This window comes from Bolinopsis microptera, chromosome 13 (assembly GCF_026151205.1).
Source record: "Bolinopsis microptera isolate Bmic1 chromosome 13, MBARI_Bmic_1.0, whole genome shotgun sequence".
Taxonomy (NCBI): Eukaryota; Metazoa; Ctenophora; class Tentaculata; order Lobata; family Bolinopsidae; genus Bolinopsis; species Bolinopsis microptera.
In genome coordinates this window covers 300,069-325,002 of record NC_087084.1, presented here as the reverse complement: position 1 = coordinate 325,002, position 24,934 = coordinate 300,069, and the positions used below count along the sequence as shown (strand labels likewise).

The 24,934-nt window shown below is 38.6% G+C and overlaps 2 protein-coding genes across 2 annotated transcripts in view; both read left to right on the top strand.

Moving 5' to 3' along the window:
* Nucleotides 1-24,934, top strand: part of LOC134824867 (transmembrane and coiled-coil domain-containing protein 3-like) — a 200,989-nt gene that overhangs the window by 79,455 nt on the left and 96,600 nt on the right. The gene's annotated exons all lie outside the window — the stretch shown is intronic.
* Nucleotides 19,073-22,125, top strand: LOC134825586 (uncharacterized). Its single transcript, XM_063837825.1, has 4 exons — nt 19,073-19,149; nt 19,747-19,817; nt 20,795-20,903; nt 21,807-22,125. Exons 1-4 carry the CDS (start codon nt 19,104-19,106, stop codon nt 21,935-21,937), a joined length of 357 nt encoding a protein of 118 aa, XP_063693895.1. The 5' UTR covers nt 19,073-19,103; the 3' UTR covers nt 21,938-22,125.

Sequence of the window (24,934 nt, the reverse complement as noted above, 5' to 3'; positions counted from 1 at the left end):
AATATTTTATGTTTATGTATTTTATACTCCTTAATAGATTGTTACAAAATAGCTGTGCCATTGTTTATTAAACTTAAAGCCTTTACTTTACCTACCTCTTAACCACTCTACCTTTACTTTTAGTACATTACATTTTGAATAAGGGCTGGACAAAAAGTAACCCACTTTAACTACCTTTGGGGTGTGGTAACCAACTTTACCTACCTCTGGGGTGTGGTAACCCACTTTAAATACCTCTGGGGTGTGGTAACCCACTTTAACTACCTCTGGGTGTGGTAACCCACTTTAACTACTTCTGGGGTGGTGGTAACCCACTTTACCTACCTCTGGGGTGTGGTAACCCATTTTAAACTACCTCTGGGTGTGATAACCCACTTTAACTACCTCTGGATGTGGTAACCCACTTTAAATACCTCTGGGGTGTGGTAACCCACTTTACCTACCTCTGGGTGTGGTAACCCACTTTAACTACCTCTGGGGGTGATAACCCACTTTAACCTACCTCTGGGGTGGTGGTAACCCACTATACCTACCTCTGGGGTGTGATAACCCACTTTACCTACTTCTGGGGCGTGGTAACCCACTTTAACTACTTCTGGGGTGTGGTAACCCACTTTAACTACCTCTGGGGTGTGGTAACCCACTTTAACTACCTCTGGGGTGTGGTAACCACTTTAACTACTTTTTGGGGTGTGGTAACCCACTTTAGCTACCTCTGGGGTGTGGTAACCCACTTTAACTACCTCTGGGGTGTGGTAACCCACTTTAACTACTTCTGGGGTGGGGGTAACCCATTTAAACCCTATTTTGGGGGTTGGGGTTTAACCCATTTTTAATCAGTTTCCCTCCTCGGGGTGGGTTCCCCAAATTTTTAACTCCCTCTGGGTGTGATAACCCATTTTAAACCCATTTCGGGGGTGTGGAAACCCCCCATTTTAAATTTACTTCGGGTTTTTGGGTAACCCATTTTAACTATTTCGGGGTGTGAAAACCCCCCTTTTTAAACTCCCTCGGGGATGGGAAAACCCCTTTTAAAATACCTCGGGGTGTGGAAACCCCAAATTTTAAAACCACCCCCTTCGGGGGTGGGAAAACCCCACTTTAAACTACCCGGGGTTGGTAACCCCACTTTCACCCCCTCGGGGGGTGGGAAACCCCACTTTAACTACCTCTGGGGGTGGAAACCCCCTTTTAACAAACCTCTGGGGTGTGAAAACCCCCCACTTTACCTACTTCGGGGGTGGGGGTAACCCATTTTTAAGCTCCCTTTGGGGTGTGGTAACCCACTTTAAAAAAACTACTTCGGGGGTTGGTAACCCTTTTTAAAAACTCCCTCTTTGGTTGGAAACCCCACTTTAATTTACCTCTGGGGGTGGAAACCCCCTTTAACTACCTCGGGGTTTTGGTAACCCTTTTTAAAAACTACTTCTGGGGTGGATAACCCACTTTAACTACCGGGGGGTGTGAAACCCATTTTAAAACTCCCCTCTGGGGTGGGGAAACCCCTTTAGCTCCCTTTTGGGGTGTGGTAACCCATTTTAACCCCTTTGGGGGGGGTTTAAACCCCTTTTTAACTACCTCTGGGTGGGGCCCCCCCTTTTTAACTACCTCGGGTTTTTTGGGGTAACCCATTTTAAAACTATTTCCCGGGGGTGTGAAAACCCCATTTTAACTACCCTGGGGTGGGGAAACCCCCTTTTTAAAAACAAACCTCGGGGGTGTGGAAAACCCAAACTTTAACTCCCTCGGGGGTGGGGAAAACCCCCATTTTAAACTACTTCTGGGTGGGGTAACCCACTTTACCTACCTCGGGGGTGTGGTAACCCCCCTTTAACTACCTCGGGTTTGTGGGAAAACCCACTTTAATTTCCTCTGGGGTGGGAAACCCCCTTTTAACTCCCTTCAGCTGGGGTGAAGGGGAAAATGTGGGGTAAGTGGTTTTTTTTTACCAACCGGGAAAAGGGGGTATTTGATTTAGCAATTTATTCAAGCGATGGGGGAAAATGGGGTATTACAAAAAAAAAGGCCGTTGAAAAGGGAAACCTGCCCCTTTTATTGAGAGGGACCAGCCCTTTTTTTTTGGGGGGGTACCAAAATTTTAAATCGAGAGTGTCCCAAAACCTTTTTTTAAAAGGAAAACAGCCCCCTTTGTTGGGGGGATACCAAAACCTTTATTGGGAGGGTCCCCAAACCCTTTATTAAGGGGGAAACCAAACCCCTTTTTATTGGGGGGGTTACCAGCCCTTTTTAAATTAAAAAAGGGTACCAGCCCCTTTATTGGGAGGGAAACCCGACCTTTTTTTTGAAGTGTACCAGACCTTTTTTGGGAAAGGGGGTACCAGACCCTTTATTGAAGTGAAACCAAACCCTTTAAATTGGGGGGGTTACCAACCCTTTAATTGGGGGGATACCAACTTTTTATTGGAGGGTACCATATCCTTTATTAAGGGGGCCCCAACTCTTTATAAGGGGGTACCAGACTCTTTTTTTAAAGAAAAAACCAGACCCTTTATTGGGAGGGTACCAACCCTTATTTAAATGTCCCCAAAATCCTTTATTCAAGGGAAACCAAAACTTTTAAAATTAAAGGGTACCAGACCCTTTTTTGGGGAGGGAAACCAAACCCTTTTTTTGTGGGGGTACCATACCCTTTTTAATTTCCAAAATGGTACCAGACTTTTTATTAAAGGGAACCAGACCCTTTATTGGGAGGGCCCAAACCCCTTTTATTGAGATGTAAAAATTTTCCCTTTTTTGGGGGGTTCCCAACCCTTTTTTAAATGGGAAACCAATTTTTTTATTGTGGGGGTACCAAACCTTTATTAAGGGGGTACCAGACTTTTAAATTAAGGGGGGAAACCTGCCCTCAAAATAAGAGGGTACCAGCCCCTTTTAATTGGGGAGGGTCCCAACCATTTTTTGAAGTGTACCATCCCCTTTTTTGAAAAAATAAAACCCCTTTTTTTTTGGGGGAGGATACCAAACCCTTTATTGGGAGGGTACCAGTTTTTTAAAATGTGAGGGAAACCATATCCTTATTCAGATGGTACCAATTTTTTTTATTTAAGAGGTACCGGGCCCCTTTATTAAGGGGGGTCCAAAACCCTTTATTGGAGGGTCCCCAGACTTTTTATTGAGAGGGTACCAGCCCTTTTTAAATTCAGGGGGGAAACCAGCCCTTTTTATTAAAGGAAACCAGACCCTTAAATTAAAAAAGGGTACCAGACCCTTTTTTTTGAGGGGGTACCAAAACCTTTTAAATTAAGAGGTACCCCCCCCTTTATTGAGAGTGGTCCCCAAACCCTTTAAATTAAGGGGATCCCAAAGCCCCTTTTATTGGAGGGTACCAGCAAAAATTTTTTACAGGGAAAAACCTAGAAACCCCAGTTACCTGGAAACCCAAGTTCCCCTGGAAACCCCAAGTTACCGGTAACCTAGCTACCTAAAACTGAAACACCTTTGCCCATAGGCCCTTTTAACATACTATTAAAAAGGTAGTTATAAAAGCTTTATTTAGCTGGACGATAAATTACAGTATATTCCCCACAGTGGAAATTGTTTCCCAAGGGCACACTACCCTAAATTTTGGGGATTAAATTCTGCACTTTAACCAGGCAACATTGACAATGTGTGGGGGGAAAATTTAGGCTTTTACTTTTTCCCTTAAAACCCCCATCGGGCGACAAGGATAGCACTACAAGGTATAGCCAAAATACACTTTTAAAAGCACTATATAGTGCAAACTTGACGTGGGGTGCTGTTCACTTCGCTTTTCCCTTTATCGTCCGCGTTACAAGCTTTTTAGCGCCTACTCTAAAGGGGTTACCAGGCTACCAAATTACCAGGTAACCAGGAAAACCGGTAACCAGGAAAAAAAAGAAACCGGGTAACCGGGCTGCCAGGTAACCAGCTACCGGGCCCTATAGGTAACCGGGTTTCCAGGTAACCAGGCTACCAGGCTACAGGTAACCTTTAACCAGTAACCATATAGCTACCTAAAATTATATATTACACTATACACTATACTAGCTATCCCAAGCGTTAAATTAATTTTTTGGAAAATTTTTCACTAATGGGAGTATTTTCCCCTCAAAACCCTATTAAATAATCTTTTCCCCAACCAGTGTTACAAATAAATGACCCCCGGGTAAATTTTTTATTTATTTTTCCTCGTTAAAAATAAACTTTTTTTCTTTCTTTAGAAAAACGGGTTTTTAATTTTTGGAGGGGAATTTGTAACCGGGTAACCTACTACTTTAGTACCGGGAAACCCCCAAAGGGTTTTACCAGTATTTGGGTAGCTCAGGTTTATTTAAATTTTTGCAGGGGCACAAAATATAACGTCTAATTAAGATTACTTTTTTAAACCGTATAAAAAACCACCGCCAGCTACACTGCGTACTAATATAAGCAGGAAAGCCGAGTGAAACAGGAAGCCAGTGAACCCCCTACAGTTGCTTATAGAAAGGGCAAGTCCAACAATTAGTCGGGACAATTTCCGGGTTTTTGTTCTCTTTTTCTTAAATCCGAAACGGGAAAATTTAGCTAAACTGCGTAATTTAAAGGGTGTATGTAAGGGTTATGTAATTTTGTGTAATTTTTATGAATGGTAGTACGGGGAGTGTTAGGCCTAGGTGGTCTCTAGTGTGTATCGCAGGGGTTTAAATTTCTGCATTTTTTTTAAGGATAAAAATTCCCTTTTTAATTAAACCTGCTTTTTTTTTTAAACTTTTAAATTTTGAAATACCCAACCCCTTAATATTTAAAAACCCTTAAAAAGGGGCTACTGTTTTAATATATTTTTTTTTGCCCTGATCCTAACCCTGAAACTATAGGACCTGTAGAAAAATTATAATAAAGATCTTTGGGGGGAAGTGTAATTAACAAAAAACCCAAACGGACTAAAATCCCAAAATGTTTTTCAATTCCCAAAAAAAATTCATGTTTTTAAAACTCAAAAAGTCAAAGTTTTTCCCGGGGCTTCGCCCCCTTTGGACCCCAAAACCTTTGCCCCCATTGGGCACGGGGAAAAAACCGGGACCCAACTCAAACCAGGTATTAAAACTCTACCATGACCCCTTAAATTCGAAAACGGAAATTTTGGGCCCCGGGGGAAAGGGGCCCTCGGGGGTTTGTACAGACCCTTATAAGGGCTTTTCGGGGCCACGTTATAAATGTTTTTTAAAAGCCCCTAGACCATTTTAAAACCCGGGTTACCAGGTTATCGGGGTTCCGGGTTTTACCTGGTTCCCCTGGACCCAGGTTCCCCAGTTTCCCCAGGTTACAAAAGCCTCATTCCTTTTGATTTGCAACCGAATTTTTTAACGAACTTTTCAAAAATTGAGGGATCCAGACAAATTTGCTTATATTTTTGAACTTTCTGAAGTAATAAAAAACCAAGAACAAGTATTTACAGTCGGGTTGTTTTAATTAAAATTGGGGTTATTCCCAAATAGTAACTTTTTCGCAGTTTCATTTTTAAAAATTTTTGCGGCTGATCAAATTTTGAAAAATAACCGATGATATTTTAAAGGGAAAAAATTTGATTGTCCCCAAATTTAAAAATTTTCCACATTCTTAAGTCTTATCGCGTGCCAGGGCCGTGACTTTAAATTTAAATTTTTTGTATTGGAAAACGAAATCACAAAACCATTTTTTTTATCGCCCCGATTGGGTTTTTTTCATAAATTTAACTCAGTAATAAAACTCATGAATGAAACGGAACCTTTTAAATTTCCCCTGGTAACCTGGAAAACCTGGAAACCTTTGGTAACCGGGTAACCGGGGAAAACCTTTAACCGGGGAAACCGGGTAACCTGATAACCCTGTAAATTTTCAGTGTTGTTTTGTTAAGAGAACACGGGCAAATTCCCAATTAGGGGGGGCTTTTAATTTTCCCACCATTCTTTTATTGTAAAAAGTTTAAAATTAGAAATCCCCTGTAAACTCGTGTTTTTGAAAACCCCCTTTTTTCCCCAAATAGTGTCGCAAAAATATTATCCTGTGTAGTGATGTGTTGTTTAGTTAGGGGTCCTAAAATATAGTAACCGGGAAACCTGGCAACCGGGTAACCTTAACCGAAAACCCTTTGGTAACTTATAATTTGGGTAACCTGGCAACCTGGTAATTTAGTAACTTGGAAAATTTGGGGAAACCGGGGAACCTGGAATTTTAATTGTTTTCGAAATTCCCCCCCTTTTTTTTTCCGCGAAAGCTTTTTAAAAAATTGTTTTAAAATTTTAACAGAAAATTCTTTTTCCCCCCCGGGCGGTTTAAAAAAATTTTTTTTCAAAAAAAAACGATATTTTTAGAAGTTATAGGCATTTTAAGCAAAAAAAATTTATCCTTTTTTTCGTAAAATTTTTAATTGCAATGCCCAGAGGCCCCATTTTTTTTAAATCTCGGGATAAATAAAAAAACATAAAAATGCTGTATTTTTTTTCCCTTAGTGTTTTTTTTCATGCAACAATTTAAAACCCAAAACCTTTTTATGCCATTTTTCCCGGGGTTTTGGACGGGAAATTTTCCCGCTTAAAGAATTTCCCATCGCGTTACATTACAAAATTTTTTCTCAAAAATTTGTAATAGATTTGAAGTTTTTAAAAATTAGAGGCTCCCCCCCCACCCTTCCCGGGTTTTTAAATACGTAAAATTTTTCGTGAAAAAAATACAACGTTTTCCCCGATTCTAATAAAGAATACGCGAAAATCCGCCGGAATCCCGGTAATTTTTTGGGATTGTTAAATACCCCCACGAATACGCCAAAACGCCGTAATACGCTGATTTGTCAAAATTAAACATTACAGCTGGGGCGCCACCCTCATCATTGATCAGGGCTTTAAAAGGGGGTTTGCATTTAATACATGTACTTAAATTTTTAAATTTCGGGATAAAAGCTAACTTTTTTTGCAAAATTTATAAATTTACATATTAATACTTTTTTTAAAATGATTTCTTTTCCCCTAAAACAAACTCGAAAATTATCAAATTTTTAAAACCCAATTTTCTAAAGTCAGTCCCCTAAAAACATTTTTTGAATTTTTAAATTTTTTTGAATAAACAATACTCGTAATACTTCAATTTTGAGGATTAAAAAACGAAACCCCCTTTTCCCCAATACGTATTCCCTCCAAATACGATTTAAAAACCCTTTGCCCCCCTTTTCCTCGTCTTTTTGCTGTATTTTTTTCCCCCTAAAAATTTAAGGGGCTAAACCCCCCCCCCCCCCCTTTTTTTTATAAAATAAACTTCCCCAAATTTTTTACACAAAAAACTTTCTTTTTTTTTTTTAAATTTCAAAAAAAAATTCGCCAATGACCTTACATCCCTTTGACACCAAAAACCCGGCCAGTTGCCAGTAAATAAATCACATGGGGCCCTATATGCACTATAATTTAAGCGATCTAAACCAAAGGCTTGCTGGGTTTATTCCTTTGGCCCAATAAATTTACCCCCTAAAAATAAAATATGATAACAATGTACCATAATCCCTGGCACAGTGCGGGGACAGTGCCATAAGCGGGCCCACAGGGGCTGGCACAGTGCCATAAGGGGCTGGCCCATTTGCTGGCACAGTGCCAAAATTTCGGGCACAGTGCTGGCACAGTCCCAAAATCTTGGCCCCAGTCTGGGAAGTGCCATAATGCGGGCCCACAGTCCCGGGGAACTGCCATAAGCGGCACAGTGCGGGCCCTTTCCCAAAAATTTGCGGCACAGTGCGGGGCCCTTTTTGGCCATAATGCGGCACAGTGCGGGACAGTCCCTAATGCTGGCACAGTCGGGCACAGTGCCAAAAATGCTGGCACAGTGCGGGCCACAGTCCCTTTAAAGCTGGAAACATGCGGGGACAGTGCCAAAATGCGGCACAGTGCGGGGACAGTCCCAAAAAAGCGGGCACAGTGCGGGCCCGGGCCATAAGGGCTGGCACGGGGCCCTGGCCCCAGTGCCAAAAATGCGGGCACAGTCGGGGACAGTGCCATAATGCTGGCACAGTGCGGGCCCAAAAAAGGGGCCATAATCGGCCCACAGGGGCTGGCACATGCCAAATGCTGGCACAGGCGGGCACGTGCCAAAATGCGGGCACAGTGCCTTTAATGCGGCACAGTGCGGGGCAAGAAAGACCAAACCCCTTTATGCCCCCCAACCAAAAACCCCCCTTTATTGTTTTTTAGGCTTTAAAGGGGCTCAGGGAAAGTCGTTCAGCAGGTTTTTTTCAGTTCAAAACATTCTAATTTGATGCCCAAATATACTGGACCCCAAGAAATAAAAATTGGGAGTTTTTTTAAGATATTTGCATAAAAAACGCCCAGCACTTTTTATAAAAAAATTTCGGAAAAAAAAAACCCAAAATCCCCAAATTTTCAGGTCCCCAAAAAACCCAAATATTTAAATTTGATTTAAAAAATCTAAAAACTTTGAAGGGGGGGCCAGACGTTGACGAAATGGGCTGCAAAAAAAAGTTTCAATTTTCAAAAACATCGGGAAGTTTTTTTTCTAAACCCCTTTTTTTACGACAGATTGTCGGATATAAACGTATTATTCAGGGATACACGTTTTGGGCCAGTCTTAAAACAAGATACAACCACAAAAAACCCCCAATTTTAAAGATAATAAATTTAACCCTTCCCAGTTTATATATAAAAAAAATAATTTAACACCCATCATTACCACTTAAAGACGCCCTCAAGTTAAACTTTTTTAAAATTTAAATTTTTGACAAAGAAACCCCCTTTTCAAATAAATTTTTACACCAATTTAAATGAATTGATTATACCAAAACAAATCCGTTAGGTTTTTTCTCCTTGGTATTTCAATTTAATCCAGTTTAATTTAATTTAAATTTCCTTTTTAAAATTCCACCTTTAAAAAAAGTAAGTTTATTCAAAATTTGAGGGCACATTGAAGTTAATAACTGTTAAAAAGCATTTTGTTTTTTCCCCAAAAAAATTTTCCCTTTTTTGCCCTTTCATAAAGATATTCCCTTTTTTTTTTTTGAATTGGGTGCTTTTGAAAAATTTAATTTTATAAAATAAAAAAAAAGTTTTGATTTAAAATTCTCGGGTTTTTTTGGGGCCACCCTTTGGGATTGGGGAAGCCATTTTCAGCTTCCTATAGGAATAAATTGGAATTAGACAGTTTAAAGTTGAAAATTTTCAACAGGGGGGGACAGGGGCCCAAAAATTGGGAACAAAAAATTTGCAAAAATTTCACTGAAAAATTGCTTTTTTTCACTTTTTTTCCTGTAAACCCTTTGGAGCCCCCCTTGTGATTCAAGTTTTTTTTTAAAAACTTTTAAAACCCTTGCATCTTATCAAAAAATATATAAAAAACCAATATCAAAAAATTTTCCCGGGGATTCAATTTGTAACGCCCCGGGGGGGGGCCCCTTCAAAATTTGACTGCGAAAGGTGAGAAATATTTTTTTATCAAACAGCAAAACATGGGTTTAAAAATTTTTTTTTGGGGACGAATCACTGTAATGCATTAAAAAAATAGGTAAAAAGGGCTTAAAATTGGGAAACCCCTTTTTGGGCACCTGATCTTTCCTGACAGGGGAGTAGACATTTTATTTCCAATAAAAACCCTTTGGTACTTTTCCCAAGGGACACTTGAAGAATCTCAGTTAAAAGAGCCTCAATGTTATTTTTGTTCTTTTTACTTTTAACAGAAAAAATGTCGTGGTTGACAGAATCAAAAGCTTTTTGGAAATCAAAATAAATTATGTCAGTGCGAACATTGTCATTGAGAGATAGGGCTAAGCTGTCACAGAAATTTACTAGCTGAGTTGTACATGATTTCCTACTCACTAACCCATGTTGACGTGATTGATAAGATGTTCACATCGATTAAGCAATTTCATCCCGGATTACTTTTTCGTAAATTTTCATAATAAAACTTGTCAGAAGAAATAGGCGTATAGTTGTTAACTTCAATTTTAGAGCCTTTTTTTATGAACTGGAACAACGTTTGCCATTTTTCAATCTGCTGGAGTACATCCTGTTTATAAGAGGCTTCAAAAAGGATGGCCAAGAGGCTTAGACAGGCTCACTGAACAGTGCTTTACAATTTCTTCAGGATATTGATTATTGTCGCGACCCCTTGCGCTTTATTTGATCGATATTTTCAAGTAAACTTTTGATTTTCAAATAAATATTTGAGTTTCCTATGAATTTTAGTGGCTGCACCCCCCCCCCCCCTACCCCCGCCCTCTTGTCCTCGTCATTTGCTGTATTTATTTTCCTATGTATTTAGAGGCTGCACCCCCCATTCCCCCCCCCCCCCCTTGTCCAGCTGCATGTGCTGCGTGCATTTGCTGTATTTATTTTCCTATGTATTTTAGAGCTGCACCCCCCCATTCCCCCCCCCCCCTTGTCCTCGTCATTTGCTGTATTTATTTCCTATGTATTTTAGAGGCAGACACCCCCCCATCCCCCCCCCCCCCCTTGTCCTCGTCATTTGGGCTGTATTTATTTTCCTATGAATTTTAGAGGCTGTACCCCCCCCCCCCATCCCCCCCCCTTGTCCTCGTCATTTGCTGTATTTATTTTCCTATGAATTTTAGAGGCAGCACCCCCCCGATCCCCCCCCCCCCCCCCCCCTTGTCCTCGTCATTTGCTGTATTTATTTTCCTATGAATTTTAGAGCTGTACCCCCCCCCATCCCCCCCCCTTGTCCTCGTCATTATGCTGTATTTATTTTCCTATGAATTTAAGAGGCTGCACCCCCCCCCCCCCCCCATGTCCTCGTCAATTGCTGTATTTATTTTCCTATGAATTTTAGAGGCTGCACCCCCCCCCCCCCCCCCCTTGTCCTCGTCATTTGCTGTATTTATTTTCCTATGAATTTTAGAGGGCAGCACCCCCCCCCATCCCCCCCCCCCCCCCTTGTCCTCGTCATTTGCTGTATTTATTTTTCCTATGAATTTAAGAGGGCTGCACCCCCCCCCCCCCCCCCTTGTCCCTCGTCAATGCTGTATTTATCTTCCTATGTATTTTAGAGGCTGCACCCCCCCATTCCCCCCCCCCCCCCTTGTCCTCGTCATTTGCTGTATTTATTTTCCTATGTATTTAAGAGGCTGCACCCCCCCCCCCTTGTCCTCGTCAATTGCTGTATTTATCTTCCTATGTATTTTAGAGGCTGCACCCCCCCATTCCCCCCCCCCCCTTGTCCTCGTCATTTGCTGTATTTATTTTCCTATGTATTTTAGAGGCAGCACCCCCCCCATCCCCCCCCCCCCCTTGTCCTCGTCATTTGCTGTATTTATTTTCCTATGAATTTTAGAGGCTGTACCCCCCCCCCATCCCCCCCCCCCCCCCCTTGTCCTCGTCATTTGCTGTATTTATTTTCCTATGAATTTTAGAGGCAGCACCCCCCCCCCTCCCCCCCCCCCCCTTGTCCTCGTCATTTGCTGTATTTATTTTCCTATGAATTTTAGAGGCTGTACCCCCCCCATCCCCCCCCCCCCCCCCCCTTGTCCTCGTCATTTGCTGTATTTATTTCCTATGAATTTAAGAGGCTGCCAACCCCCCCCCCCCCCCCCCCCCTTGTCCTCGTCAATTGCTGTATTTATTTTCCTATGAATTTAAGAGGCTGCACCCCCCCCCCCCCCCCCCCCCCCCTCAGTAAGGAGGTAATGGTATATAGTATATAGTAATGGTCTAGTTAATGTTCTAGTTAATGTTCCTTGTGTCCAGAGTAATTGTTAGGTAATTGTTCACGAACATATAAATTAATCCAGTAACCCTGTTAAGAATAGAAGATTAATGTTGTAAGTTTGTTGGGTTGTCAGAATGAGAACTCCCTGTATTAAAGTAGTATACCTCTTCCTGTATAGTACCTTTTATAGTGCAGACTGGAGAGTCTACTCAGCATACAGACATGTGCTGCGTGCATTCAGCGTTCAGACATGTGCTGCGTGCATTCAGTGTTCAGACATGTGCTGCGTGCATTCAGTGTTCAGACATGTGCTGCGTGCATTCAGTGTTCAGACATGTGCTGCGTGCATTCAGTGTTCAGACATGTGCTGCGTGCATTCAGCGTTCAGACATGTGCTGCGTGCATTCAGCGTTCAGACATGTGCTGCGTGCATTCATTTTTGTTTCATTTATTATTATCTTGATGTTTTGTAATCAAATCTGAGATCTATTTTACAACTATATAAACTTATAAAAAGGCATCATTTGCTAGAATAAAGCCATGGGTAAAACTTAATCTGGTTTGGCAGTGTTGTTATTAATTTTACACTTTTACACTAAAAGTGCGGTATATAGTGGCTTATATAGTAGTAGTAGTAGTAGTTTACACTTATACGGTATATAGTGGCGTATGCCTAACAGTTTCGTTCTGGTAGTTTCCTTCAGCTCTACCAAAATTCAATTTACTCGTCCGAGCAGTGATTCGATTAACTGTTTATTTTATGAAGGAGCAAGCTGTTTACGTTTACTGTCGACAGTTCTAAAATAGCTGTTTGTAAAAGTTTCTGTAAAGTTTCTGTATAGTTTATACTAGTGACTTAGTATTAGTTCATTTTAGTACACACTAGTTACATGGTAACACTAGTTACATGGTAACACTAGTTACATGGTAACCTGGTAACCTGGTAACATGGAAACATGGTAACCTGGTAACCTGGTAACCTGGAAACATGGTATATTTAGTAATATCTCTTCCACGTGACAACAACACGTGATGTTCTCCTCTTCTATATTTGTTTTCATGCTTTTATAACACACATAACTCCGGCATGCGCAGGGATTATATTTCAATTTCTCCCGCGACGCGCGGGAAACATTTATAATAATTTCGAGTGCGAAGCACGAGGGATTATTATGAAAATAACCCCGACGTGCTTTAGCACGAGGGGTTATTTTAATATAACTTAAGCGTGCCGGTGTTATGTGTTATAAACCCTTCCGGGTTAGTGCTAGGACCAACAAATTTGACATTTTACTCTTAATTCTAGCTATATGAGATCAGTATGGACTATGGAAAATATGAAATGGAATTGGGGACTATATTATACTACCAAATAAATACAACTAAGGTACTATGGCATTTGAAATTTGCGTTATATCTAAACATTATTCCTCAGTCAAAACGTTGAATGAATATCGATAAGGGGCGTCGAATTAAGCCTGGCAAGCAATAAAAGGTGGAGCTAATAATGTTCATCAAAGTAGACGACTATAATACATCACAGTGCTGGCAAGCACGAGCGGTGTCTTTATTGGGGGTATACTATGTACCCCCTTTACTATTCTATCCCCTTTACTATTATACCCCCTTTACACCCCCTTTGGTACACGTCGGAAGCCTCTTTCGTGCACGCGAAGCGTGCACTCCGGCCGGAGGCGGCGGCCGAAGGCCGACGCCTCCGGCAGGAGTTTTTCAGGCATTAAGACTCATCGGAAGTCGTTCAGCAGATTTATTTTTAGTTCAAAATATTCTAATTTGATGTCAAAGATGTCAGAAATAAGAAATAGTTATGTTGAGATTTTTAAAAAATTTGCATAAAATACTCGCCAGCACTGTTATACGAAATTCGGTAAAAAACCCGAAATCGCCATATTCAGGTGCCTTAAAAACCATGTTAAAATTGAGTTAGAGATCTGAAACTTTGCAGGGCGTCTAGACGTTGACCTAATCGACTGTAAAAAAAGTTTCAAGTTTCAGGAGCATCGGGAAATTGGTTTTCTAGAACCCCTGTATTACGACAGATTGTCGTGATATATACATACATATATATATTCAGGGATAGACGCTTTGCCAGTGAATTATAGCCTGTATTTAAGTGTCCGTAGATTCTAAAGTATAAAAGATACAGCCATTTCGGACCACAGGTCTTGAAGATAATTGTTTAGGACTTTAGTTTACATTATGTTAAAAAGTAATTCAATGTCATCATCACCACTTGATGACGTCATCAAGTTAACCATTTTTAAAACTTGATTTTTCACAAAGTAATAATTTTTCAAATCGATTTTACGCCATTAAGGAGTAATTTTATTCAAAATTTGAGGGCGTATTGAAGTTAGATAATTGTTTAAGCATTCTGAAAATCTACCGAAAGTTTTTCTAGCTTGCTCCTTCATAAAGATATTCGCTATTGAAGTTAGTGCTTTTTAAAGAATAATTTTATAAAAACGCTAATTTTACGTTCTAGTATTCTCTGGTGTTGCACCATCCCTTGGGTTGTGGAGCTCAATTTGCTTCCTAAAGCTCTAAATTGTGTCATAGGCTTGTTTTAAAGTTGAAAATCGAAAGTTGCACACGTGGGGACACGCCCAAATTGATAGAAAATTGCTAAAATCACTGAAAATTGCTGTTTTCACCAATTTCCGTCAACTTTGGAGTGCCGTTGTGATTACAGTTCTTCTTAAAAATACTTTGAAACTTTGCATGCTTATCAAACTATATATAAAACACCATCATGCAAAAATTTACGGTGATTCAATATTGGATGCGCACGCAACTTCCGCTCAAGGTTTGCACGTGCGAAAGGTTAAAATTGTGCTCATTCGTGATTTTGAACAAATTCTGCTTTGCCACGACAGTTCAATGTCATTATATATGAATTTAATGCCAACTTCAATGAGTATAAAGTGGCAAATTCAGTCAGTGATCGACCGATATGCTTACCTAAACACAAGGAAATGTTTTCAAAGGAAAAATTTCGAAATCGTTGAAATAACCTCCTTATTAATATTAATGAAGTTATGAGTTTACATTTCGGCTTTGTAAAGTACCCTGACATTATAATAAAAAAAGAGATGATATTTTACCAAAACCCATAATCATGGGTAGAGTGGAGCGCTGCCAGTGTCTCTCTTTCCCAAACAAAAGGCAATGATATCAATTTGAATGACCGTTATCAGATGCAAAATGATACCGAGAATGAAATCGGTCGCTCGCTTTTCCCATTCATTTACAATTGAAATAGATTACATGTTATAAATCGAAACTTATTACAATTCGTAAGCCATGAATGAGTGGGAAAAGCGAAGCGACCGATTTCATTCTCGGTATCATTTTGCATCTGATAACGGTCATTCAAATTGATATCATTGCCTTTTGTTTGGGAAAGAGAGACACTGGCAGCGCTCCACTCTACCCATGATTATGGGTTTTGGTAAAATTGCTTATATCAAACGGTGCAATCGCTACGACAAAATTAACCGGACAAATGTAACCGTCGAGACAAGTTCTGGAACTGGTCCAAGTAATGTAAGAGTTTAAGTAATGTAACTGTAAGAATGTAAGCAGTGTGCTGGAGTTTTGCCAGCGCCTGCAGTTAGACCGATACGTAGATCAAGTGTATCTATAGTTCTTACGTTAAGCCATAGGTCACGTGACATTTTTTACCAATGCGCGTCGTATTAGTTAGTCACGTGATACACGTCATCAAAACACGTGACAGTGCGCGGTTGAAATTCTCATGGAATATCAAAACAAAACAAATCTTGTTGAGCCAAATTAGCGGGGCGGGATTATAGAAGCTGTGCCGGGGTTATTTATTCAGCGGGAAAAAACTAACTGCGGGAGCCGGGATTATCAGAATCTTATTTATTCTAATCCGGAGGGGTTTATTAAGTTCGATACTATGCACTCTTTACATCATGTTTTACGACTGCTCATCACAACCATGGTACACTACTTTTACTACGAGTTAGTATAATTGCGATGAAGTATTTCACATGTTGTGCTTGTTGAAATGAGAACTTCAATTCCTTAAGCATGCACCCCTGAACTTTAATTCCCTCGACGTCAATCTTTACATCGTGTTAAATCCTTGACTAAGCTGAGAAATTTTACTTGTTATTTAAATTTTACGTAGGCTTTTAGTTCGTTTACTACTAGTGTAATAATATGCTGACTCTCCTAACTTCCTAATATTGTAACCTAGCAACTGTAACCTAGCAACTGTAACCTAGCAACTAACTTCCTAATATTGTAACCTAGCAACTGTAACCTAGCAACTGTAACCTAGCAACTAACTTCCTAATATTGTAACCTAGCAACTGTAACCTAGCAACTGTAACCTAGCAACTAACTTCCTAATATTGTAACCTAGCAACTGTAACCTAGCAACTGTAACCTAGCAACTAACTTCCTAATATTGTAACCTAGCAACTGTAACCTAGCAACTAACTTCCTAATATTGTAACCTAGCAACTGTAACCTAGCAACTGTAACCTAGCAACTAACTTCCTAATATTGTAACCTAGCAACTGTAACCTAGCAACTGTAACCTAGCAACTAACTTCCTAATATTGTAACCTAGCAACTGTAACCTAGCAACTAACTTCCTAATATTGTAACCTAGCAACTGTAACCTAGCAACTGTAACCTAGCAACTAACTTCCTAATATTGTAACCTAGCAACTGTAACCTAGCAACTAACTTCCTAATATTGTAACCTAGCAACTGTAACCTAGCAACTAACTTCCTAATATTGTAACCTAGCAACTGTAACCTAGCAACTGTAACCTAGCAACTAACTTCCTAATACGCTTTGCCACTTTTGATCACAGCAGATCATTTTGTCAGCCGAATTTAAACTGTTTCTTTATAACATTCCTTGTGAACTATTACTGTAACACTAAAATATAAGTAACGTCACATTTCAGGGCTGCATGCGGAGTAGGAGACTAGTTTGTGTCTGTGACACTGAATGACTATATAATGTACGGGTCACACTAGTTATGTAATGTCTACAACTATTATTTGTACTAGTCTTATAATCAGGTAGACTGGGAGGCAGACAGTCTTGGTGATGATGGAGGCGGCGAGCTAAACACCAATCAGAGAGCTGCATTATGGTCACGTGACACAAATTCGCCTATCAGAGAGCAGTCAGCAGTACAATGGTATTTCTACCAGTTCTCGTATTTTTTAGAGGCTGAAATAATTGTTGTTTGACAAGTCAGAGTAATTTTTCTTTCTTTGAAGGAGAGGTGTAACCTAGCAACAGTAACCTAGCAACTGTAACCTAGCAACAGTAACCTAGCAACTGTAACCTAGCAACTGTAACCTAGCAACTGTTTCCTAGCAACAGTAACCTAGCAATAGTAACCTAGCAACTGTAACCTAGCAACAGTAACCTAGCAACAGTAACCTAGCAATAGTAACCAAGCAACTGTAACCTAGCAACTGTAAACCTAGCAATAGTAACCTAGCAATAGTAACCTAGCAACAGTAACCTAGCAACAGTAACCTAGCAATAGTAACCTAGCAACTGTAACCTAGCAACAGTAACCTAGCAACAGTAACCTAGCAACAGTAACCTAGCAATAGTAACCAAGCAACTGTAACCTAGCAATAGTAACCTAGCAATAGTAACCTAGCAACAGTACCTAGCAACAGTAACCTAGCAACAGTAACCTAGCAATAGTAACATAGCAACAGTAACCTAGCAACAGGTAACCTAGCAACAGTAACCTAGCAACAGTAACCTAGCAACAGTAACCTAGTAACTCTTACCTAGCAACTCTTACCAGCAACTGTTACATAGCAACTGTAACCTAACAACTTAACCTAACAACTGTTACCTAGCAATTGTAGCGAGATATGGTTTTACTCGGTTTCTTCAGAAGTTTGTAAGACTTGTTAACTACTTGATCTGGTTCCAAATTTCCAATTTAGTAAATGTAAGGTAGTCTTAGCAATTCAAATATTCCACAGACAATGTTTGACTCTAATTCTGCAATAACTATTTCACTATTTTACTATTTCAATATTTCGCTATTTCACTATTTCTCTATTCGCTATTTCACTATATCTTTATTTCACTATTACACTGATAATAGTATTCACTGTCAGACAGTCAGTGGCTGCACATCTTCCTATCAATTAACACTTAAATGAGCGAACCAGCGTGCTCAACCTTTCCAGCAGATTTTAATTACTAATTAATTACTAATTAATTACTAATTACTGCATATCCTGCTGTCCAGGAATCTCTATTCGACAGTCAGTAACACGTGATCACTATCCGACCTGCACGTGGAGGGAGCAAAAAGTAGAGTTAATGTTACCTAGCTACTGTTGCTTAGCAACTTTTTACTTTGCCTGCATTTGCACGTGTTGTAATCCGATTCAATGTCCCTATTTTGCCATTGAGGATTTTGCAGGCATTTATCATATATCTCTCTCGTCTTCTTTGGAGAGATTGGAGGCTGAAGAGTTTTAGTATCTCCCAGTAGTACACTACCTCATTTAGTTCTTTAGTTAATTACACTACCTCATTTAGTTCTTTAGTTAATTACACTACTTCATTTAGTTCTTTAGTTAATTACGCTACTTCATTTAGTTCTTTAGTTAATTACACTACTTCATTTAGTTCTTTAGTTGATTACACTACTTCATTTAGTTCTTTAGTTAATTACACTACTTCATTTAGTTCTTTAGTTGATTACACTACTTTATTTAGTTCTTTAGTTAATTACACTACTTCATTTAGTTCTTTAGTTGATTACACTACTTTATTTAGTTCTTTAGTTAATTACGCTACTTCATTTAGTTCTTTAGTTAATTACACTACTTCATTTAATTCTTTAGTTGATTACACTACTTCATTTAGTTCTTTAGTTAATTACACTACTTCATTTAGTTCTTTAGTTGATTACACTACTTCATTTAGTTCTTTAGTTAATTACACTACTTCATTTAGTTCTTTAGTTGATTACACTACTTCATTTAGTTCTTTAGTTAATTACACTACTTCATTTAGTTCTTTAGTTGATTACACATGTAAATGGAAAGAGCATGAGTCCTGCTAGATCATTATACTCTAACTACACACTGCTACTAGATCATTAGTGCACATCAGATTACGGTGCAGTATTTCAAAAACTCTTCTATTTAATTAATGTAATTAGTTAGAGTTTTAGCATTTCAGAAACTGTTTGTAGAATTTCCGTGTCCACTGTCCATTTACTATTGTTTTTAGCCTTTTTTGATTAGCTTAATTGTAGTTAGATAACTAGAATTCTAGTTAGATTACCTACTATTTATCATATTATTGTTCTAATTTTTTTCTTTTCTGTTAATTTAATTGTAAAATTAACATATCCTGTATTTATAGATTGAATGATTGAAGAAACGAAATGAATTACATCAAATTTATTCTGACAGCAACATTAGTAACTTTAGGTAAGTGTGTATATATATATATATATAGTGGATAATATGGATAAATAGCACCATATTATAAATTAGATTCATGTAAAACTGTGAGTGGTTGTTTTTTACTGGACCAATGATGATGATCGTGCTAAATTACTCTACACTCGAACTGTGAGATCGTGCTAAATTACTCTACACTCGAACTTTGAGATTTTTGAAACCAACTTTAGTTGATGTATTTTTGAACGCTGATTCCGAATCACCCCACATGACATAGGGTTAAAGTGCTCCCCTGGCGAGATATCAGCGAAAAACTGTCTCGATCACGTGATATGACCATATAAAGATATAAGGAAGTTGGTCTAATTTATCGTTAGGGTTAGGCTTTTAACATATGCTTTAGTTAGGGTTGGGGTTAGTGTAGAGGCGCCGCTAAAGAACGTGTTAAAAAAGTCACGTGATAGTCGAGTGTAGAGTGATTTTTAACTATGATTGGCAACCTATAAACCTGTTAACCTGGTAACCTGGTAACCTAGTAACCTAGTAACCTGGTAACCTAGTAACCTGGTAAACTGGTAACGTATGATTGAATAAAATAAATTAACGTTTTTCTTTTTATTTCAGTGAGTTGTGAGTTAGAGTGCTACACATGTCAAACCAACGAAAATCCCTTGAAAGAACGCTTCATCTCAGCGGTTGGTACTGTTACGCAACAAATATAACAACTGTAACCTAGCAACCAGAACTGTAACCTAGCAAGTGTAACCTAGCAACCAGAACTGTAACCTAGCAACTGTAACCTAGCAACCAGAACTGTAACCTAGCAAGTGTAACCTAGCAACCAGAACTGTAACCTAGCAACTGTAACCTAGCAACCAGAACTGTAACCTAGCAAGTGTAACCTAGCAACCAGAACTGTAACCTAGCAAGTGTAACCTAGCAAGTGTAACCTAGCAAGTGTAACCTAGCAACCAGAACTGTAACCTAGCAAGTGTAACCTAGCAACCAGAACTGTAACCTAGCAACTGTAACCTAGCAACCAGAATTGTAACCTAGCAAGTGTAACCTAGCAACCAGAACTGTAACCTAGTAAGTGTAACCTAGCAACCAGAACTGTAACCTAGCAAGTGTAACCTAGCAACCAGAACTGTAACCTAGCAAGTGTAACCTAGCAAGTGTAACCTAGCAAGTGTAACCTAGCAAGTGTAACCTAGCAACTGTAACCTAGCAAGTGTAACCTTGCTAGGTTACACTTGCTAGGTTACAGTTCTGATTGCTAGGTTACACTAGGTTAAGTGTAACCTAGCAACCAGAACTGTAACCTAGCAAGTGTAACCTAGCAACCAGAACTGTAACCTAGCAACTGTAACCTAGCAACCATAACTGTAACCTAGCAACTGTAACCTAGCAACCAGAACTGTAACCTAGCAAGTGTAACCTAGCAACCAGAACTGTAACCTAGCAACTGTAACCTAGCAACCAGAACTGTAACCTAGCAAGTGTAGCCTAGCAAGTGTGACCTAGCAACTGTAACCTAGCATTTGCTGCCTAGCAAATATATAAAGTTCGTTCAATATTAAAATTCCATCGATTAAGTATTTTAAATTATACTACATACAATGCAGGAATGCGATCTTATATTTACTTAGTATCTGTAACCTAGCAACTGCAGGAATGCGATCTTAAGAAGAAATGTGGAAGTCAGAAGTACTGTGTCGCAATGACTTACAAATACAACGGATTAAGTTATCAGAAAAGAGGCTGTATGGAATCAGACCAAGGTTTGTTTAGGGGGGGGGGGGGTTTCACCAGGACCTCAACTTGGGGGGGGGGGTTCACCAGGATCTAGCCCTTTTAGTCAGTTCAATGTACATTCGTATTGTCATTGATAATTGACCCAGGGCTCTCAATACAAAAAATGCTTAATGTTCACCCTGATTTTTTTCCAGTTGATCTTCAAACTAAGGCATTTACCTAACTTTTTAGGGGTTCCGGATTTCGGGCGCCCACCGGTTCCTGCGTGGCAACCATGCCCATATTTTAAGGGAGGGAGGGAGGGAGGGAGGGAGGGAGGGAGGGAGGGAGGGAGGGAGGGAGGGAGGGAGGGAGGGTTAGAGTGTTTGGTTAGATGCTTCTGTTTTTGCTGTATAGTATTTTAGTCACTCAGTTGAGACGCAGTTTATTAACTGTGTCTCAACTCTGCCTAAACTACGCATTCTCTATGAATAACAGCTCAATATTTATTTAACTCTGCATTCTTTGCTCAAAAATGGCCAAAAATGAACGAAATCGCCCATATCTCAGTTCGCGATATTCGTGAAACTGATATCTGCTTTCGATATTTTTGCTATTGAATTTTCAAAATAAATGTAGAATCGAATTTTAACCTTAAGTTTTGGAGTGGAATTTTTAGTTTGACATTTTTTTTAATTTGGCGGCCAAATTCAAAATTTGTGGCCATATTATTACATAACTCAGCCAATTTTTGTCTAAGTTGGATAAAATTTAATTACGTGTTCAGGAGACTAGTAGCTACAAGTACCCAAAGCTTGGTATTGGGCATGTCAAACTCAAAGTGATTTGCCATAATTTAGCCAAAATTGGACCAGATATGGGCAATGCCATAATTTATAATTATAATTATCATAATCATTTCAATAGTTATAATAATCATATTATTTCAGACTACCAGTGTAACATGTTGTGGTCCAACTGTCAGAGAGAGTTTTGTCTGAAGGATCTTTGCAACTCGTCTAATAAAACCTACCTACCTTCCTTAACATTCCTTATTATATTTCAAGCGATCTTTACATGAAATGGTAACCTGGTAACCTGATAGCCTGGTAACCTGGTAACCTGGTAACCCTGTAATTTTATATTCGCGTGAGATGACGAGATTTTCCAGTTTTCAATTCAAATAATGAGTGACCAATATGAAACGGTGATGGTTACTGTGGTAATACTATGATAATACCATGGTAACGGTATGGTTACTGTGGTAATACTATGTTAATACCATGGTAACAGTGTGGTTACTGTGGTAATACTATGTTAATACCATGGTAACGGTGATGGTTACTGTGGTAATACTATGTTAATACCATGGTAACAGTATGGTTACTGTGGTAATACTATGATAATACCATGGTAACAGTATGGTTACTGTGGTAATACTATGATAATACCATGGTAACGGTGATGGTTACTGTGGTAATACTATGTTAATACCATGGTAACAGTATGGTTACTGTGGTAATACTATGATAATACCATGGTAACGGTGATGGTTACTGTGGTAATACTATGTTAATACCATGGTAACAGTATGGTTACTGTGGTAATACTATGATAATACCATGGTAACGGTATGGTTACTGTGGTAATACTATGATAATACCATGGTAACGGTATGGTTACTGTGGTAATACTATGATAATACCATGGTAACGCTATGGTTACTGTGGTAATACTATGATAATACCATGGTAACGGTATGGTTACTGTGGTAATACTATGATAATACCATGGTAACGCTATGGTTACTGTGGTAATACTATGTTAATACCATGGTAACAGTATGGTTACTGTGGTAATACTATGATAATACCATGGTAACAGTATGGTTACTGTGGTAATACTATGATAATACCATGGTAACGGTATGGTTACTGTGGTAATACTATGATAATACCATGGTAACGGTATGGTTACTGTGGTAATACTATGTTAATACCATGGTAACAGTGTGGTTACTGTGGTAATACTATGATAATACCATGGTAACGGTGATGGTTACTGTGGTAATACTATGTTAATACCATGGTAACAGTATGGTTACTGTGGTAATACTATGATAATACCATGGTAACAGTATGGTTACTGTGGTAATACTATGATAATACCATGGTAACGGTGATGGTTACTGTGGTAATACTATGATAATACCATGGTAACGGTGATGGTTACTGTGGTAATACTATGTTAATACCATGGTAACAGTATGGTTACTGTGGTAATACTATGATAATACCATGGTAACAGTATGGTTACTGTGGTAATACTATGATAATACCATGGTAACGGTATGGTTACTGTGGTAATACTATGTTAATACCATGGTAACAGTGTGGTTACTGTGGTAATACTATGATAATACCATGGTAACGGTGATGGTTACTGTGGTAATACTATGTTAATACCATGGTAACAGTATGGTTACTGTGGTAATACTATGATAATACCATGGTAACAGTATGGTTACTGTGGTAATACTATGATAATACCATGGTAACGGTGATGGTTACTGTGGTAATACTATGTTAATACCATGGTAACAGTATGGTTACTGTGGTAATACTATGATAATACCATGGTAACGGTGATGGTTACTGTGGTAATACTATGTTAATACCATGGTAACAGTATGGTTACTGTGGTAATACTATGATAATACCATGGTAACGGTATGGTTACTGTGGTAATACTATGATAATACCATGGTAACGGTATGGTTACTGTGGTAATACTATGATAATACCATGGTAACGCTATGGTTACTGTGGTAATACTATGATAATACCATGGTAACGGTATGGTTACTGTGGTAATACTATGATAATACCATGGTAACGCTATGGTTACTGTGGTAATACTATGTTAATACCATGGTAACAGTATGGTTACTGTGGTAATACTATGATAATACCATGGTAACGGTATGGTTACTGTGGTAATACTATGATAATACCATGGTAACGGTATGGTTACTGTGGTAATACTATGATAATACCATGGTAACGGTATGGTTACTGTGGTAATACTATGATAATACCATGGTAACGGTATGGTTACTGTGGTAATACTATGATATTACCATGGTAACGGTATAATATCACATGACGAGTGAGATATTGCTAGAAGATTCCTATACAGAGATTCTTTATGAGATTTTAATGAATTTATGAGAAAATCTATTGCACAAAATTATGATGAGGTTGTTATCTTTAGCTACCAAATATTGGTTGGTTGGAGAATTTTAAGTATATATGTCGATAAACGCCAAGATAAAGAAGAAGAACTTTGTTCCAGATAATTTATTAATAATTGTATAACTTTATCTCCACTTATTTGTAACTTGTTCAACGATGTAGGACGTTATTAAGTTAATAGTTATTATTAACTATTGGAACCTGAGATAAGATGTTATAATTGTTAAATTACAGAATTTGAGATTTTCGTCAGATTTAAGTCTGGCCCCCCCCCCTCTCCCCTTAAGTCTCTTATTTGATTTGTGTTTGAGCATGATATTCACTATAGTATGTAGTATAAGTAATAAGTATACTAGTTAGTATTTGCTAGTGAGTATTAAAGTACTATAGTATACTATAGTATTTTAATATTATATTCACTCACCATAAGTTTGAATGTACTAATATTATTGTAATATCATATTTACTATACAAAGTGTATACTAGTAATATTATGATAATGATATTATATTCAATATTCTACATAGTAAGTATATTATAACCCTCCACAATAAATACGCTATTTTGTTGCTAAGGTAATGTGCTCATGTAAGTATTTCACAATTTATACATTTTCAAGAAGTGTCAACTATAACAGTCTTTGCTAAATTAAAAATATCCTGAAAAATATATCGTTCTCATAAAATAGTAAGTTTAGAAAAGCTATTTCTACAAGATAGCAATGTATGAAGAAGCTTGTGTTTCTCTACTAGTTGCCTAGTAACTAGTAGAAGCTTGTGTAGGTCTAAAATATGAGTCCCAACTCTCCTCGCGTCCTAAGATTG

Bases quoted from the DNA above. Each gene is read 5' to 3' on its own strand.
- LOC134825586 (XM_063837825.1), top strand. From the start codon at position 19,104: ATGAATTACATCAAATTTATTCTGACAGCAACATTAGTAACTTTAG. The intron at 19,150-19,746 runs GTAAGTGTGTAT...TTTTTATTTCAG, and splicing joins AGCAACATTAGTAACTTTAG to TGAGTTGTGAGTTAGAGTGC. The intron at 19,818-20,794 runs GTTGGTACTGTT...TAGCAACTGCAG, and splicing joins AAGAACGCTTCATCTCAGCG to GAATGCGATCTTAAGAAGAA.